At 36.3% G+C, this 17,507-nt stretch overlaps 2 protein-coding genes across 2 annotated transcripts; one reads left to right on the plus strand and one right to left on the minus strand.

The window, feature by feature from the left end:
• Positions 1-199: 199 nt before the first annotated feature.
• Positions 200-13,621, plus strand: LOC109094689 (protein lifeguard 1-like). Its single transcript, XM_042745424.1, has 7 exons — positions 200-363; positions 7,271-7,620; positions 8,159-8,277; positions 9,451-9,651; positions 9,816-9,944; positions 10,234-10,377; positions 11,762-13,621. The coding sequence occupies exons 2-7, from the start codon at positions 7,293-7,295 to the stop codon at positions 11,909-11,911; spliced, it is 1,071 nt and encodes a 356-aa protein (XP_042601358.1). The 5' UTR covers positions 200-363; positions 7,271-7,292; the 3' UTR covers positions 11,912-13,621.
• A 910-nt stretch (positions 13,622-14,531) lies between these two features.
• LOC109094688 (mediator of RNA polymerase II transcription subunit 15-like) lies at positions 14,532-16,619 on the minus strand. Its single transcript, XM_042745420.1, has 2 exons — positions 16,211-16,619; positions 14,532-15,979 (listed from the first exon to the last, which is right to left on the minus strand). The coding sequence occupies exons 1-2, from the start codon at positions 16,421-16,423 to the stop codon at positions 14,654-14,656; spliced, it is 1,539 nt and encodes a 512-aa protein (XP_042601354.1). The 5' UTR covers positions 16,424-16,619; the 3' UTR covers positions 14,532-14,653.
• Between the last annotated feature and the right edge of the window lie 888 nt (positions 16,620-17,507).

Raw genomic sequence — 17,507 nt, forward strand, 5'->3', positions numbered from 1 at the left:
GCTGGCGTATTTGTGTAATGGTCACTGAACGAATCATTTTGGTGAACGAACTGAAAATGAACGAATCTCTTGAAAGAATCAAAATTTCCACCACCAGCATTTGCGTCCCATCTGTACAGTGCGAAGATGTTTCTCTATTCTAGAGCATAGACTGTATAAAAGGTCTAGGGTCATGTGACTTCTCGTGAACGTCACGCGGTCAGGCTGCGTGAGAGTCGCGGTGGGCGTGGCTAACGGATTCAGATCAGACGAGCATTACTGCAGCCAACGTCAACACAGACCAACCAACAAACACGGACTCTATTTCTGCTGTTATTTAATAAACATAAGTTGCATTTTGCTGCGCGTCTCCTAAACTGAAGGGTAAGTCTGTTTACATTTTCCGGTTCTTCTAATTTCTAACAAATATTGTTGAATACCGCAGGTGGATGGACATGGCGCTCGTGTTGTCATGGTGTTGTTTGGGGCGCCAGATTACGATTCATGTTTTCACGCGAATAAATGTTTAAAGCCAGATCTGTCAACGCGCATTTCTGTGATGTAAACGGCTACGATTGACATTATATGTTACAGTAAATGTGGCTGGTTGGTTCATATACAAGCGACGTGCGCATCGGGCCACCCCGTTATAACAGCGACAGATTAAGAGCTTTATCGTTAGGTTAACCTACTCTAGTTTTGATCGAGCTAATAAAACAGCTTACTTGTGTGTAGATTTAATTTTAGGCTTTTGAATGGTTTACCTGTAATAAATTTGTTGCTGAAAGGAGGAAAGTATGGTATTTCAAAATGCAATTTACAGTGTCCCCTATGGCTCATTAAAACGGTTTCTTTAAACCTCTTGAGTTGATGTGTTAAATCTTAAGTAATTGGAGACACGAAGCCTTTGTTGTCAGTAGTTCAGTTTGAAAGGATTGGTCATCGCATAATTTGTGGCAAACCGTTTTTACTTTTTTTCTTAATTAACTAGTGTCAATTTTTATGTTACTGTTAACGTTAGTGACACACACGTTTCAGTTTCCCTATTCTTTAAATACTAGTACTGATTATTTAGATAGGCCTACTAGTACATGCTTAGTAAAAAATGTTACTAGTAACAACGGAAAAAGATGCTGAGACTAGTACCCAGTAAATAAATACTAGTGAAGCTGGAATAGATAGGCTTCTAATAGCTATTGGTAATAATACTAGTACCTACTAGTTAAAAGTTGTTGAATAGCCTTATTAGTAAAACTGGTCTACGTACCAGAAGGAACTGGAATAAATAGTAGATAATATTCACTATTGGGATAAATGCTAGTATTGAAATAATTATAGTGAAATTTGGAAAAATGTCACTATTGGATTAATTGTTAGTAAGTTACGTGCTAGTAACACAAAAATAGATACTAACTAGACTGTTTGTTGCAAAGGAATAATTGCTTAAACAGCTTGCCATACACAGTTTGTAATAGTTTCTTTTTGCTAAGCAAAAGGACAGGTGCAGTCAGTCATATATAAATCCAGGTAACATGCAGACAAATCAAAAAAACTGGAAAAACCACATCACGTGTCTGATGTGTAAGACCTTGATAACCACAGCCTCTTCCTTTCAGCGTGACATTGGATTTATTGACATTGATCATGTGCTTATGCTTACTGGAGCATATTAAACCTTAAGCCCAATAAGCTTTATCATAGGAAATCCTTGTAATATTTTATTTGTTTTATTTTCTCTAAAATTGATGTTCTCTCTTCTCACTATTTGCCAAGTCAGACATACTCGCTTTCCTGGATAACATTCAGGCCTACTCATCATCCCTTTCTACCTCTCTCAGCAAATTATACAGCTCAATACCCACATTCATTTCCCCAGGCTTGCTTAAACTATTATTATGTGTTTCTTGACATTGTACATTGTGCATTGTTGTTCTGCAAATTTTGTACAGTTTTTCAAACAATAGGTTTTGTTGGCGATATGTCCTTTTGTCTTGTAGTTGAGGAGTAGGTGGCTGTTTTCTGTTGGGCACAGTGCTTGGTGCTTTTCAGTTGAACAAATTCTGAAGTTTGTCATTCAGTTGATGGACAATTGCAAATATCTGCTCAGCCACTCTTCAAAGTCTTCAACCTTATCTGATTTAGCTTGGTTCTTGTGCATTGGTTAGCTTTCATAATATGCTCATGCGTGCATGCAAATGCATCCTGTATGCAAACAGAGTCACGTATAAAGCTCCTGTTTATGCAGCCATGAACTGCCTCAGTTTATTTCGCATAATGTTATTTAATCTATGCTATTTAATCTATGCCATTCAGTGTAGTGTAAAAGCAGGATGATGTTTACCTTCACAAGTTTTTATCCACATGGAAATAAAAGGCTGAGATGGTGGTTTAAAGCTGGAATCTGCATCTTCCATGCACATTTGGAAAATGCCTTGGAGAAATATGAATGAATTTGACAAAGGTCCATAGATTACAGAATGGACTAAATATCCATGGAAATAATCAAGACACACATCTGCTCTGGAACTGAGGCTTTTAGGGAATTTGACAATTGACCATTTTTTTAACTGATGATTTAAAACTTTGTTCATACCCATTTTTCAAATAATCATGAAATATACACTACTGTTCCCTTACATTTTTTAAGGCTGCATTTATTTGATCCTGATACAGTATAAACAGTAATATTATGCACTATTAATATTATGTTACGATTTAATATTTGTTTTTGAATATATTTTTAAATTATTCATTCCTCTGATGGCAAAGCTGAATTATAATATGCTGATTTGGGTCTCAAAAACATTTCTTATTATTACCAATGTTGAAACCAGATGTACTGCTTAATATTTTTGTGAAAACGGTTTTTTTCAGGATTCTTTAATGTCACATAAGTTCAAAATAACAGCATTTATTAATTTGTTATAAATATATTTCTTTGTAATGTTGTAAAAGTATTTACTGTCACTTTTGCTCAGTTTAATGCTCTGAATAATAGCATTTATTTCTTAAAAAAAAAATCTTACTACCCCTAAACCTTTGAAGGTAGTGTATGTTGAGTTTTGTATTTTTAAGAGCCACATGCATTAGAAGGCTGTGAAATAAGAAAAGCCAGTTAGTACTAATTTTAAGCTTCACTTACCGTATATTCTAGTGATTAATAATTTTAGTTTTTGTCTAATCTGCATTTGTCATTGTTTCTCAAAATAGCCAGGTTTGTTGTTTTGAGTGCTGTGGCTTCTAAGCACAAGCCTAGTTTTTATGTGAGAAGAAAGAAGTTACATATGTAAACAGATTTAGGTTTAGGTCTGTAGCCCTATTCACTTATGCTTAGTGATTTGTGCAAACTGTGAGGTGTTTGCCTCACTGAAGCAGTAGCCAAGTGAAGTGCACGTTTCATTTATCCACCACATGTCACCTAAGAGGATTTTTCTGCTTTTGTAACCCTTCCTAGACTGAACTGAATCACCAGTTTGGACAGCAGTCCTCCGAGACCTCTCTAGCTGTTGCTCTTTTACATCAGATTGTTCTTACACATTTTTGTGAATTGTGTTGGCATCCACATCCATTGCTGTTACAAGTTTAGCCGTTTTTTGAAAATCTGTTGGTTTGGTTTCTTCAAATTTGGATCTTTTAATAAATCTTGAATCTTATATATTTCTCCTTATATCATCTTCAACACACACCCATGTTCCAGGTTCATGACCTTAATGATTAAAGTATGAGTATCAGCAAGCCTAATTTTAAGCTGAGTTTCTTTTGATGTGAATTGAGAATTTGGCTTCATTAGCTGCTATAGGTTGTAACTAGAAGAATAACAAAGTGAGGTAAACAATAAAACTATTTGCACTGTAAGTCAATGTGTTTATGATTATGGTAATAAATTAAAATAATCTAAAAGAAATACCAGTTTGCAAGATCAGGCAACATGACAGACTGTTTTTGTACAGCTAAAATAACTGGAAGCGACTGACACCGGAAGCCTCGCACATTCAAGTTAAAAATGACTGCACCAGCTCTCACTTTAAAAATAAGATTTATAATTATAAATATAAACAAAGTATGACTCTGCAGGGATAAAATAAAATGCTAATTTGTTATTTTTTTAGCTAATTTCCTTAATTTGTAGATATATTACCATGGTCAAGAAGATACATGTTTAATTTTAGTGTTTGCATTGGCACATTTGAGGCTGTCTTCTGATTCTGAATGGATCAGAAGAACCTGATGAACATCCATAAAACTTTTCCATTCCACAAAAGGTTTAGGTAAGTCCTAAATATTCTTGAAACTAAGAAAAAAAATAATTATTTTAAGAACTGTTCACTGAAAGGTTCTTTGGGAAACCAAAAGTCATAGGGGTTTTCACTGTCACTGTGAAAAACTCATTTTGAAACCTTTGTTTTTAAAGAGTGAAAGCTTACAAATGTGTCACCATCAGTAGTCAACTGACAAACATGTGCCATAAGACTAATCACAAATTTACCTTTAAATCAGACTTTATTTTATACCACACACATTGAATTCTTCATTTTAAATGTATTTGCTTTGAGAGTAAATATTTTGACATTTGATTTGTCATTGATTTGATTTAGACATTTGGTTACATGTCTAAACAGCTCTCAAACTTGACTGATTCTTGATAAGTGCAGTGATCTATAATAGCAACCAGCAGCACAGGTCTGAAAGTGAAAGTTCGATGTGACATGTGGACAAGTATGATGACCCATACTCGGAATTAGTGCTCTGCATTTATCCCATCCAGTGTGCACATACACTCCGTGAACACACACACACCCGGAGCAGTGGGCAGCCATTTTTTGGTGCAGCGCCCGGGGAGCAGTTGGGGCTTCGGTGCCTTGCTCAAGGGCACATCAGTCGTGGTATTGAAGGTGTACATTCACTCCCCCCAACTACAATCCCTGCAGGTACCTTTAGGTTACGAGTCCGACTCTCTAACCATTAGGCCATGATTTCTTCTTAGCAACAGATTAAGCTGCTTAATTTGGTTTGTGTAGTTTGAGAGATAAACAGACAGGGATGTTAATGAATGGAGAGCTTTCAGCACTGCGAAGATTTAATAGTGCACCCTGATGTGATTTGCAGATTACACAAAATAATAGCTTGTGTTTTTCAGTAGCTGACAATGACATTCCAAATACAACAAAAACAAACACCAGCTATAATTTCTTGTTTAAACAGAAAGCTGGTGTTTGAGAGCTTAAAAAATTGATAATTTTGGACGCCTTGCATATGTTAAAAGGATCAAGACTTTGGTCACTGTATTTGTCAGGGAAAATGATGTGGAATTGCTTAATTTAATTCCTGCTGCTGTGAAGGGGGACAGTGGAAAACAGGGCGCTGAATATAACCAGGTCTGTAACGCTGGGCAGACCGCTGAGCTGAGATCAAGTCACATGGGATTTGGCATCCACAGTAAGTGGGACAGTGTTGCATAACTGCTGTTATACAGTGAAGTCCCTTAAAGGGGACAGAGATAATTCATAGTGACATTTATTTTACAATATTATAATATGTGTTAGAGGGTCATTATGTTATGCTGACTAACTTGCCTTCTCGGGTTTATTTCCCCTTTTTTTTACAGTTGATTGCAATTTATAAAAAATACAGTGTTTAGTTTTACTAATTAAAACGTATAAATCGATTGCAGTTAGTAGTTTTTGTAGTAGTAGTTGTTGTTGTTGTTAAATTGGTCATACTAATTTCTCCTATTTTTGCGTTTATATTAACCTTTCTGTCATTTAACACCCACTTTAAAAAACCTTACAATTTAAAAACACTGCTAAGTGTAATCTTTTTATTTATCCAAAAATGAATATTTTTCATATATATATTATAATGTTTAGGTGCCTAACTTCATTTGTAGCATTTCAAATGATTGCTTTTATTATTTAGTGTTTTATTTTACATGATAAAATTCTCTAATAATTTTTTTTTGTATGTAAACATCACTGATCTGTATAGATCAGTGGTAAACATACTATATTGACATCTTTAACCTTTCTAAATTGTGTTGCAGTTTTTTTCCAGCTTCTCAGTCATGAGTGCTGTGATATCTAGTTTTGAGATCCAAACTTTTTGTTCCATTACATTATGCTCCATCTAGCTTTTTATAAACAAAAACACATTGTGTCATTCACAGACTTAATCTTAGCTTCTTTTTATAGTCTCACTTTCACACATTTAAATGAATGGCTTTCCCCACCAACTCATGCATTCAGATCAGTGTCCATAGCAGTTGCTCTCTTTCAGTTGCACAACCGAGAAGCTGTTTGAGAACCTGTAATCATATGTCCTCTGCCGTTGGATAAATATTTGGATAATGTATGGTTTGGTGTAGGTTCTTGAAGGTGTTGTTTGTTTTCCGTATTCAGTCGTAATTCCCACTGAATTGTGCCCCTTTTGCCTTCTGGCGGCCCCTTTTGTGTTAAAATGCGGCATTATTCAGTGGACTGAACTGAATCTTTCAGTAAACAGAGCTGGATTGTTCACTTGTGGTTGGTCCAGTTAGAGTTGTTTTGATCAGATCATTGTTGGTTTGTCCATTTTTAGTTTTAGGATGTGTAACTCCTACACAAATTACTTTAAAATATAAAGTATTTAAATTTGAATGTTGGCAAGAAATGAAAATTCACCCTATAACATTTTTAAATGCATTGATCTTATTATGAATGATTCTTCAATACAATTGTTTTTTTTTTTACTTAAATTTTTAATCAAAGTTGAGTCAACAAGCTTCTCTCTGGTTGGGCATGGTGGACTTCTCTAATCGTTTAGTCAGCATAAAACCACTTATTTATGAATCTGTACATTACAGTATTGGAAAAAAAGTTTGATACCTCCATTTCATCATGATTTTAATGTAGCTTCACTTTACTTTACAAAAACACTTGCACTGCATATTTAAACTAGTCAATTATACATTATAATATTATTAAAAAACTTTTTTTATTAGAGCTATGATATTATTTTACATCAAATCTAATTCATTTAAAATCAGATAAATTGAATATATAATTGTATCTACTATTTGTGTAATTTGTGTCCTTATATGCTTATTAGAGTATCAGGCTGTTAGCTTAGCAACATGCTAACATCATATAAACTATTTTAATACTACTGCATTACTGCGTTCCAAATTGGTTACTTTCCATAATGTGTAGGATGCTGCTTTAGTTAATTTGTTAAACTGCACTGATGTAATTATTTACTTTACTATATCTTTCTTTTTCTGTATATTTTAACCGTTCTGTTTTTCTGTCAATATCAGGATTCCAGTGAGGGAAGGAGACATGTCCCAGGACAAGCCAGCCTACCCTATAATCGGGGAGAACAATCCTCTTCACAACAACATCTATGGGCCACCCAAAACCGATGCGTTTGGAATGCCTCCGCCAAACTATAGCCAGGGTCCAGGAGCTCCTCCGTATGCAGCATCAGGACCCTACGGCCAGCCCGGTTACGGCCAACCTCCAGCACCAGGGTTTGGCCCTGCTCCGTACCCACAGATGCCATATCCACAGATGCCGTACCCACAGGGGCCCTGCGTACAGGGGCCATACCCTCAGAGTCCATACCAGCAGGGGCCTGGCCAGCCTGCATTTGGTGTAGATCCTAATGGTAAACCATTTCCAGAAAAGAACAACTCAATGTTTATGTCAGGACTCACTATTTATACTTCGGATTTTGCTATAAAATGTTGTTCACAGTTTAGTTTAGTCAGTAGTGTCCCGGCTGAGTTCAGGTGTTATCAGGTTGAATAAGCTTGTTTAGTCTGTGTGTGCTCTGTCCTCCTGAGGGTTATTTAAGTTGAAGTGCTTTGCGTGAGCCGATTCAACCAAAGGTTACTAGCTCTGTGAGGGTTGAAAATTAATAATTTGTTCCATTCTTACCTCATCCCTAGTCCCTCTGCTGTAACAATTAGGATGTCTTTTCAGCTGTATTATTATTAGGTATTTGCTAGTGCTGTTGGTGTAGATGCTATAAAACCTGCTTTCCTTTCCAAACCTATAAAACTGTTGAAATCTTTTCCGTACTTCAGTTTTCCATTTCTGTCGACATTTTATTGAATGAGCATACTAGATTGATTTAAATACATTAGATGATGGCTTTAACATACTTTAACATTATTTCACCCATCATTTCATGTTTTTGACAGCTTCTATGGACAGCCCTGGATACCACGGTGGAGATGGACCCCCTTCTTACTATGGCAATGATGAGTTTGCGAACTCTGGCTGGGAAGATAAAAGTATCCGACAGGCCTTCATTAGAAAGGTAATCAGTGAGGGAAACAGATTCAGGTATTTATTTATTTATTTTTATTTGATTAGAAATAAATTTGTAGAAAGAGTCCAGTGTTCCAGGTAAAATAAGCAAGAATGGAACCTTTTCACATTTCCTTGTTACATTTCTCAGAAGCGGAAATTGTCATAGTTGGGTTACTTGGGTAAACTTTTATAGTGTTGAATGAGAGAGCTCAGCAAATAATAGATAAATATATACAGTTATGTGAAAAAGATAGGACACCCTATTGAATTCCACGGTTCTCTGTATCAGGAGATAATAAAAAATTATCTGGTCCTTGGAAAGTCTTAAAATGTGGAAATAAAGCCTCAGATGAACAATATCACATGACATAGCACACTGTGTCATTTATTCATTTAACAAAAAAAAATCCAAGATGAAAAAGCCATGTGTGACAAAGTTTGATTGAGTTGCCTGTAGATCCACTTTTTGCGGTAATAACTTGAAGTAATCATTTTGACTTTATCAGTCTCTCACATCATTCTGGAAGCATTTTGGCCCACTCTTCTTTACAACATTGCTCCAGTTTATTAATGTTTGTGGGTATTTGTTAATACACAGATCTCACCATATGATTTCAGTCAGGATGAGGTCTGGACTTTGACTGGGCTATAGCAGAACCTTGGTTCTTTTCTTTTCAGCCGTTCTTGTGTTTGGGATCATTGTCCTGTTGCATCACCCAATCTAGGCCAAGCTTTAGATTTTGACTCTAGAATACTTTGGTATACAGAGGAGTTCATGGTCAGCTCAATGACTGTGAGGTGTCCAGGTCCTGTGGCTACAAAACAAGGCCAAAATCCTCAGCCGTCCACCAGCATATGTGATTTTTGGTATGAGGTGTTTGTGCTGATATGCTTGTTAGGTTTTCATCAAATGTGTTGCTGTGCATTATGGCCAAACATCTCCACTCTGGTCTCATCTGTTCAAAGGACATTGTTCTAGAAGTCTTATGTAAGATGTTAAGGTGTTTAACATACATTTATGTGGAGTGTACAGTATACACACAGACAAATGACACGTTTATTAAACACAGTTACTACAAATGGTCTTATCAAATATGTGTGTGTGTGTGTGTGTGTGTAAAAGTTTATGTAGCAGTACAGTGTGTCAAAGAAAAACACTGTTTCTTTACTCTCTTCTCAGGTGTTTATGGTCTTGACCGTGCAGCTGTTGGTCACCTTCTCTTTTGTTGCCGTTTTCACCTTTGCAACTGACGTCAAAGTATTTGTACGGAGAAATCAGTGGACATACTATGTGTCCTACGCTGTCTTCTTTGTTTCACTGATCGTTCTCAGCTGCTGTGGAGAGTTTCGCCGCAAACACCCATGGAACCTGGTGGCACTGGTACAACTGCTTATATTTACACGTGTTTTTATTCTACACTGTGCAACAAACATATGCAATAAGGTTTTTATGTGATTTAATATGATTTGCAAACTGGAAAAATTAATGGTTTGCAATATGTTAAATGTTTTAGTGTATAGTTAACTGTTTTTCTTCTTTCTCAGTCCATCCTGACCCTGAGTCTGTCGTATATGGTTGGAATGGTCGCCAGCTACTATGATACAGATGCAGTTATCATGGCAGTGGGCATCACTGCGGTGGTCTGCTTCACAGTTGTGATTTTCTCACTGCAGGTTTGTTTGCTCACTGTAGCAGTCTCACAGTTTTTCTTCCTTTTATTGTATTGTATTGTATTGTATTGTATTGTATTCACACTTTGTTACCAAACAACATCTCATGTTCATAATGACAGCAAGTCAAGATTTCATAGTGTAGTTCACGGTTGTGGACCTTCCCATTCAACCATTTCAGAATTTTTTTCAGAATGTTTGAACTAGGAGGTTTTATCGAGTGTCTTCCATGCATCCTTTGTATGCGGTAACCACCACTGATTGTCATTATCCTTCTCTTTTTCAAAAATAGAGCAAATATGACTTCACTTCCTGCTGGGGTGTTCTTTTTGTCTGTCTGATTGTCCTACTCCTGGCCTCTTTCCTCTGCATCTTCATCCAAAACAAAATTCTCCACATCGTCTACGCCTCGCTCGGGGCACTGCTGTTCACTTGTGTAAGTACCACCATCAATACCTTAATATCCTTTTAAAAAATTTTGTTTTTTACTAAGAATGTTACATTTGTCAGACCTTTTGTTCTTCAATGATAACCTTTAAAACCTTTGGCATTCTAGCTGTCAATTTATTGAAAAGAAATGTTAAGTTGAACATCTGAGCTTCTCTCTCTGGTTAGATTTAGTTTACTTCAGATATTTCAGCTTTACTCACTTTAGAAACAAAACACTTCTTAGACTTTAGAAAAGACATTGTATTGTGACTTCCACACTGCATTAAACTACACTGCTGTTTTCAACTAGATAATAAAACAGCAGTCTGGACTAATGGCTGGAGTGGTGCTTTGCTTTTGCACTTTAAGATTAAATAACCATTAGATTAAGAAAAATTAAAAATAGATAAATAAGATTCTTAGGGTTTAATAGCATGCTGCTTTGGTGGAAACCTGCACTTTGCTATTATAGTTTGATTGTTTGCTATTAAAGTCATCGTCCTTTGTCAAAACAGTGTAAGAATTGTTATGTCTTTGTTGTGAGGTACATGTAAAACCTTTTACCATCTGTCTTAAACTGGGTCACCAAATTTGGGCCCTTTCGAAATCTCCAATTTTCCAGTCTGACTGGCTGTATAAATCATATGTCTTTTGGAGCAGTGAGATTAAGCATTTGGAGCTGAAATTGCTGGAACATCAGGACATTACTGTAGAGTTCTTGGATAAATGTTTCAGGAAATTATGATGTGCAGTACCATTCAAAATTTGGGTTAATAAGTTTTTTTTTTTTTTTTTTTTATGTTTTTGAAAGAAATGTCTTACAGTCACCAAGACTGTATTTATTTGATTAAATCAAATTTGATTAAAATAAATACAGTAAGGACAGTAATATTGTGAAATATTATTGTAATTTAAAATAACCTTTTTCTATTTCATTTAAAAAAAAAAAAGTTAATTATTGCTGTGATGGCAAAACTGAATTGCTGACTGCAAACTTTTAAACAGAATAGTGTAACTATTGCAGTAAAGCAGGATGCAAACCCAGTGAACTTCATGTAGTATTTGCTGATGATTTGAGAAAACATGATTTTGTAGTTTCTGAATAAAACATCAGCGGTGCTGCTAAGCCCAGGGCATTGTGCTAGGTGATTGCTTACGAGCTTAAAGTGTTAAGAGAGCCCCTCGCCAAGTCTTTATGATATTCTAGTTCCTTAATATTATTTGAATCACTCCTTCAATGTAAGTCTATGAGATTTTTTTTTTAATAACCCATAAGGTAAATAATTGTATATAATAGCACACATCTTTAAAATCGTAGTAACAGTTCAGCTTGCTTGATTTCCCCAAGCACAACATGAATGCAACACTAAGTGCTTGTTTGTTCTTTACAGTTCCTGGCTGTGGACACCCAGCTTCTTCTGGGCAACAAGAAGTTGGCCATTAGCCCAGAGGAGTATGTCTATGCAGCTCTTAACCTCTACACCGACATCATCAACATCTTCCTATACATCCTGGCCATCGTGGGTCGCACCAGGGACTGAGTGCGCCCCCTTCCTGTAAGAAGAGGAAAGTGCAGACCACATTACACAGAACGATGTACCACCTCACATTTCTTCACCTTTCCTCATATTCTTAATTGATTTGTCTTTCACAATCCCTGTATGTCAACATGTACAGGCTGATCTGGCCATAAGCTCTTTGTCCTTTTCTGGACAAACCAGAAAATTATTTAAGAACCCGTTTGAATGTAGTTCCTCTACATAGCTCGCTCTGTCCTTATTGTTAAAACCACTTTTGTGGTTCTGGAGATGTATAACATGATATGACTCAACAGTTGCATCCAAACGGCATGGCAGAAATTTCACTCGACTAACCTTTGCATCTTTGCTCTCTGCTTGATTGAGATGGAGGGAGAAAGAAAGAGCAGATATCAATGAGCGGAGATTTGTTTGTCAGAGTAGTGAACATTACTGATGCTAATGTGCTCCACTAGTAAATATAAAGTCTCTGCATGATAGTCTAACTCAGCGAAGAATGTCAGACAGACGTAGATACTTCTCCAAACATTTCCACACATAAACAGTAGCTGTAAATAATTAAATAAAGCTCAAACCCCTCTAGTTCTAGGCATGAATAACTGAATATCTGGCCGTGCTGCTCACTTATGTATGCGTTTCTATAACATTGCTGCTTTGCAACATAATACCACCAATATATACACTCCAAGATGACAAACGTTTGTTCAGTTGACTGTATTATCTGCAGTATAACTATGAGAAGTACAATAAACCCCGTGTATATTAACTTTTCCTTTTTTATTTTTGAGAGGAAGGTGAGCTTGTGAGGTTGTCCTGATTATTAAATCGTTCCAAAGGTAAGTATTTGAGGTTCAAACACTACATTACATGACTCTTTTCTCTTTCATGCTGACTACTTTGCGTTTTTTTTTTTTCCTCTCTCATTAAATAGATCATTTTGTTGTTTTGTTTGTGTATATGTGTGTGATTGAGGGAAAGAGATGTCATTCCCTTATTTTAACAAATGTGAATGGAATATTGGATTATTTGATGCTTTTGGAAATTTCGCTAGTTGCATGTTACCTTGCGAAAATGTTCCATGTGCTGGACAATAACAGGATATTTCTAGGTTAATTCTCGCATTTGGTGTTTTTGTGGTTATTTATAAGTTATTTATTAAAATGCCAGAGGAAGTCTGCTGGGTGATGGACAAATTGTCATGAACATGGTAATATGGTTCTTTTTAAATTGTCCTAGAAATGTAAAAACACTGAACATTGGCAAGCATTTATTTAAGCATATTAGTTGCAGTATATAAAGACAGATTTCTGTTAATTGCAATTGTATACTAAAGAATATTCACTCCAGATGGTTTCAGATGTGAATGTATAACGGTTTCACAGCTAAATGGTTAACTTGTAACATTCACTGAAATGTCATGTACCCAGCTGAAATCTCCTACCTTGCATGTGGAGCTATTGAACACTGAACTAGCTGTGAAAGTCATGGGTTAAGAAAATATTGACTTGGGTGGCATAAACCTTCTTATGTTTATTTTAATAAAATGTTTGTCTTTATTACTAACTTCTGTATTAGTAAAGCTATAGTGGATTGAGGTGTGTAGAGTGTGTTTGGGCTTGGTAGATCTCTTTGCACTGTACATTTGCATTAAAATGAAGTTCCTCTGCAGCCTGTTTGCTTTTCATTACAAAAATAAAATTAGAGGAAAACACAGCTTGAAATGGTCATTTTTTTTGTACTTTTAGTGACTGGAGTAGATTGCAAATCATACATGAAATGTATCATGACATGAATTGTTGAAAATGGTTATGAGACCAATTTTAAATGAATCGTTATTTGATCGTTTGAGTAAATCACTCAAAGACAGCTGCTTGTTTCATTCCATGTCTATTAATACATTAATAAAATTAGTCTTCACTCTTTTAGAAAAAGGTTCAAAAGCTACACAAAACCTTTTGGGTACTAATACTTATGGATTCTTTAATTACAAATGTGTATCTTTTGAAGAGGTACTGCCCCAGTAAAAGCTTTTGTACCTTGTTTTGTGTTGTGTTGTGTTGTGTGTTGTGTATGGAAAAATATGAAAGCTGACTCTAGTATTTGTGATTTATTAGTATTTGTTGTTCAGTCATGACCTAATGTAATAAGATAAGAAATAAAGAGTCATGAAAGAAGAGTAACATTACAACTGTTTTTCTCAGTTCAGTTTTAAGTTGTTTACTTTCATATATTGTATTATATGACTGTAAACAGAGTCTTTGCCTCTGAAAGAGTTATTATAAATAAATAAACACCTGCAATTTTGGTCAAAAACAGCAATAGCATATGCTATCTATTCTTGGGGAGGAAATGCTCCAAAAATCCACAAAGGGGGCCTCTAGTGGAAGAAACAAAAAAAGACAGAGTGGCAGGTTTCGTATTGGATTTCAAATCATACACAATATGATAAACCTAATTGTAACTTGCCTATGAAATGTACCTTTAACTCAAATCAAGTGTAATTTTAATGTTGTGATCTGAGATGAATCATTCACTTCCTGTGGCTGTTCTCAGTTAAAAATGGTCATTCAAAATCGTTGAATCGTATCCATATTAAACATTTGAACTTTAAACGTTTTATGTGTTAATATTCAGGAAACTTGCATGAATCTTTCAACTTTTAGTTTGCACAGTTTTTTATTTGTACACAGAATTGTGCAGTAGGTTAAAGGTGAAGAGGATGTTTTGGGAAAGGGACAATGATCTTCATTTAGAGGAGCAGTAGCTGCAGTTGTGCTTGTTGATCAACAAGTGCTTCAGTTTTGGATCGTTCCTGTAGCGTTCAAGCAGCAACTCCTTTTCTCTTCGCTCCTTCTCCTTCCGTATTTTCTTCTCCTCCTTTTTCTTGGCCTTCTCTTCTGCCCAGGTGAACAGAAAAAGTGGCACTTTTCTTTTGCTCTTTAGCTCTTGCTGGACATTCACATTGTGCTGGGTCTTATTTTTGGGACCTTCAGGAGAGGTTACACCGAACAGCTTCATCATGTGTTCATCCAACTCCTTCTTTTTCTGAGAGGCGTCATCCAAAGGCCCTTCTATGGCCTTGGAGTCTCCCATTTCATTAGGGTTATCTTTCACTTTCTCAAATCCCTGGACCTCCACCACTTCACTTGCCCACACTTTTTCCAGCACCTCGCTGTCACTCTTCAACCAAGCAACCATCTGTCTCGGTTTCATTTCAGCCTCCAGCGGTCGGGGGCGTTTAGACTTGGGTAAGTCACAGGCCCGAATGGTCTTCCCTGTGTACTCCACATACTCCGTCTCCTCATCCTCTATGTCGATGAGCATGAGTTGTGGAGGCGGCTCAAACAGGGATGAAGTGGACGGCTGAGGTTTCATCAGGCTGGGAGGACACACTTGAGTTGAAGAACGTTGCAGATCAACAACTTCATCAGATTCAGGAGTGGGGCTCGGAGGAACCACCAGTTGTTTAGGAGGACACACTTGAGAGCGTCGGAGGGAAAACAGTTCATCTGGTCCTGGAGTGGGATGTGGAGGAACTGCCAACAGTTTGGGAGGATCCACTTGAAGAGGAGAACATGGCAGAGACACTTCCTCTGGTGCAGGAGCTTGCTTCTGAGGATGCATGGGCAGTCTGGTCACTGGTGGCAGGGGCTTGAAGCGAGCAGCTGGTAGAGGAAGGTCTTCTGAGACATTTGGAAGCATTGGAAGTTCTCCTTCTATTGGCTTCAAGAAGGAAGAAGATCTCACTGGAGGACTGACTAGAGTTTGCTGAGGTTTGACCTCCACAAGAAGTGGAGTAGGCTCAGTGGTCTTTGGTTCCTTCCGTTTTCTCTTCTTCTTTTTCCCTTCTCCAGCCTGTCTATGCTCACTTCCTCCCTCCATCAAATTTTCTAGACTCTGCATCTCTCTGAATTTGGCAGACTCTCTTTTTTTCTGCGGCACATGTCCTTTATCCTTTATCTTTTCAAGGCTAATTGTCTCTCTTTCTTTTTCTGGCTTGTCTTTATGACTTCCTCCCCCATTCATCTCTCTCTCTTTCTTCATCTGTCTTTTCTTCTCTTTCTCTCCATACTGTAAAAACCAATGTTTCAAGTTCGGAAATGAAGATTATTGTAGTAAATTATACAAGACAATACTATTTCAGTCTTTCTATATTCAAAATTTCACAATTAATTTAATGTGTTGATGTTTCTTTGTAATTAATTGTGAAATTTACTAGCATATATTACTGAGTGAAAATTGATTCTATGATTCTAAACCATTTTTTTCCCAGTGCAAGCTGGTACTTCTCAGCTAAGTTACCTGGCGGCGTCTCCTCCTGCACTTCCTGTTTTTGGCAGTGAAGTTGAAGGCCTCACTCTCACCTGCCTTCATCAACGATGCCTCTGGAAGTTCCTCTAGTGCTGCCTGTTCTTGCGCTGCACACTGCTGTGCCCTCAAAGGTGTCTCCCTTCTGTGCAAGAAGTGAGCAATACGCTCAAAAAGTTGTCTAAATACACTCCTGAACAGTGCCATTGTGGACACTGAATGCTGCAAGTGAATTCAGTATTTGTCGTCAATATCTGCAGAAAGTCACGAAAGTAGCTCTCGATCTTTTCACTCCTAACACACCAACAGAAGACAATTATTCAGAACAGCAGTTTAGAGCTGCCAGAATGGAATCTCCATTATGATGTCATAACAGTGAGCTGAACCCTGAGAACTCGGAACTATAGGAGCAGCTCAGAGAAGCAGTAAATACATCAACACTAGTGGCGCCATATTAAATACTGACTGTTTCCTAACAAGTTTCCCAAACTCTTCTCCTGTCCCTGAAAATTAAAAGATAATAATAATAATAATAAAAAAAACTGATCACTTTTAGGGTACAGACCAGATTGCACAGAAATGTAAACAAATAATCTAACAGGTCTGTAAAACATTTCACCCTGCTTTAAACTTAAAATAATAACAACAACAACCAAAGTTATTAAACTTGAAACTTAAAAAAATTAATTTAACTTTATTAATTAATTTATTTACTTTATTATTTTTTAATTATGTTACATAATAGATGTTACAGTTAGACTGATTTGGGTTGGTTTTAGAGGGGTTTTGCAGATAAAAGATTGTCTTAAACCACAGTGACCATTGTGTACATTTTAAACACTAGTAAGAATAAACAAACAATTTAAAAGTTAAGTAAGCTGTAAAGTAAAAAAAGGTGAGTAAAAGTAAAAAAGTAAGAAAGTAAAAAAAAAGCCTCTTATGCTTACCAGGACTTGATTTATTTAATCAAAAATACAGTAGAAACAGAAATATTGTGAAATATTACATTTATAAAAGCAATTTTAATATATTTTAAAAAGTATATTGTGATCGCAAAGCTGATTTATTTTTTTATTTTATTTTTTGCAGCCATTACTGCTGACGTTTATTTATAAAAACGTTTATCATCAATGTTGAAAATATTTCTTCTGCATTATTTTTTTTTGAATTATGCAGTGCTGGTGTCTTCATCTAACAGTCTCTGACTATTATAAATTAGTGCCTGATCCCCTCTGCATTCCCCGTAAAACTATATATCCAACCAATTAATCTCGTATACCATAATTTCAAT

This window comes from Cyprinus carpio, chromosome B19 (assembly GCF_018340385.1).
Source record: "Cyprinus carpio isolate SPL01 chromosome B19, ASM1834038v1, whole genome shotgun sequence".
Classification (NCBI taxonomy): Eukaryota; Metazoa; Chordata; class Actinopteri; order Cypriniformes; family Cyprinidae; genus Cyprinus; species Cyprinus carpio.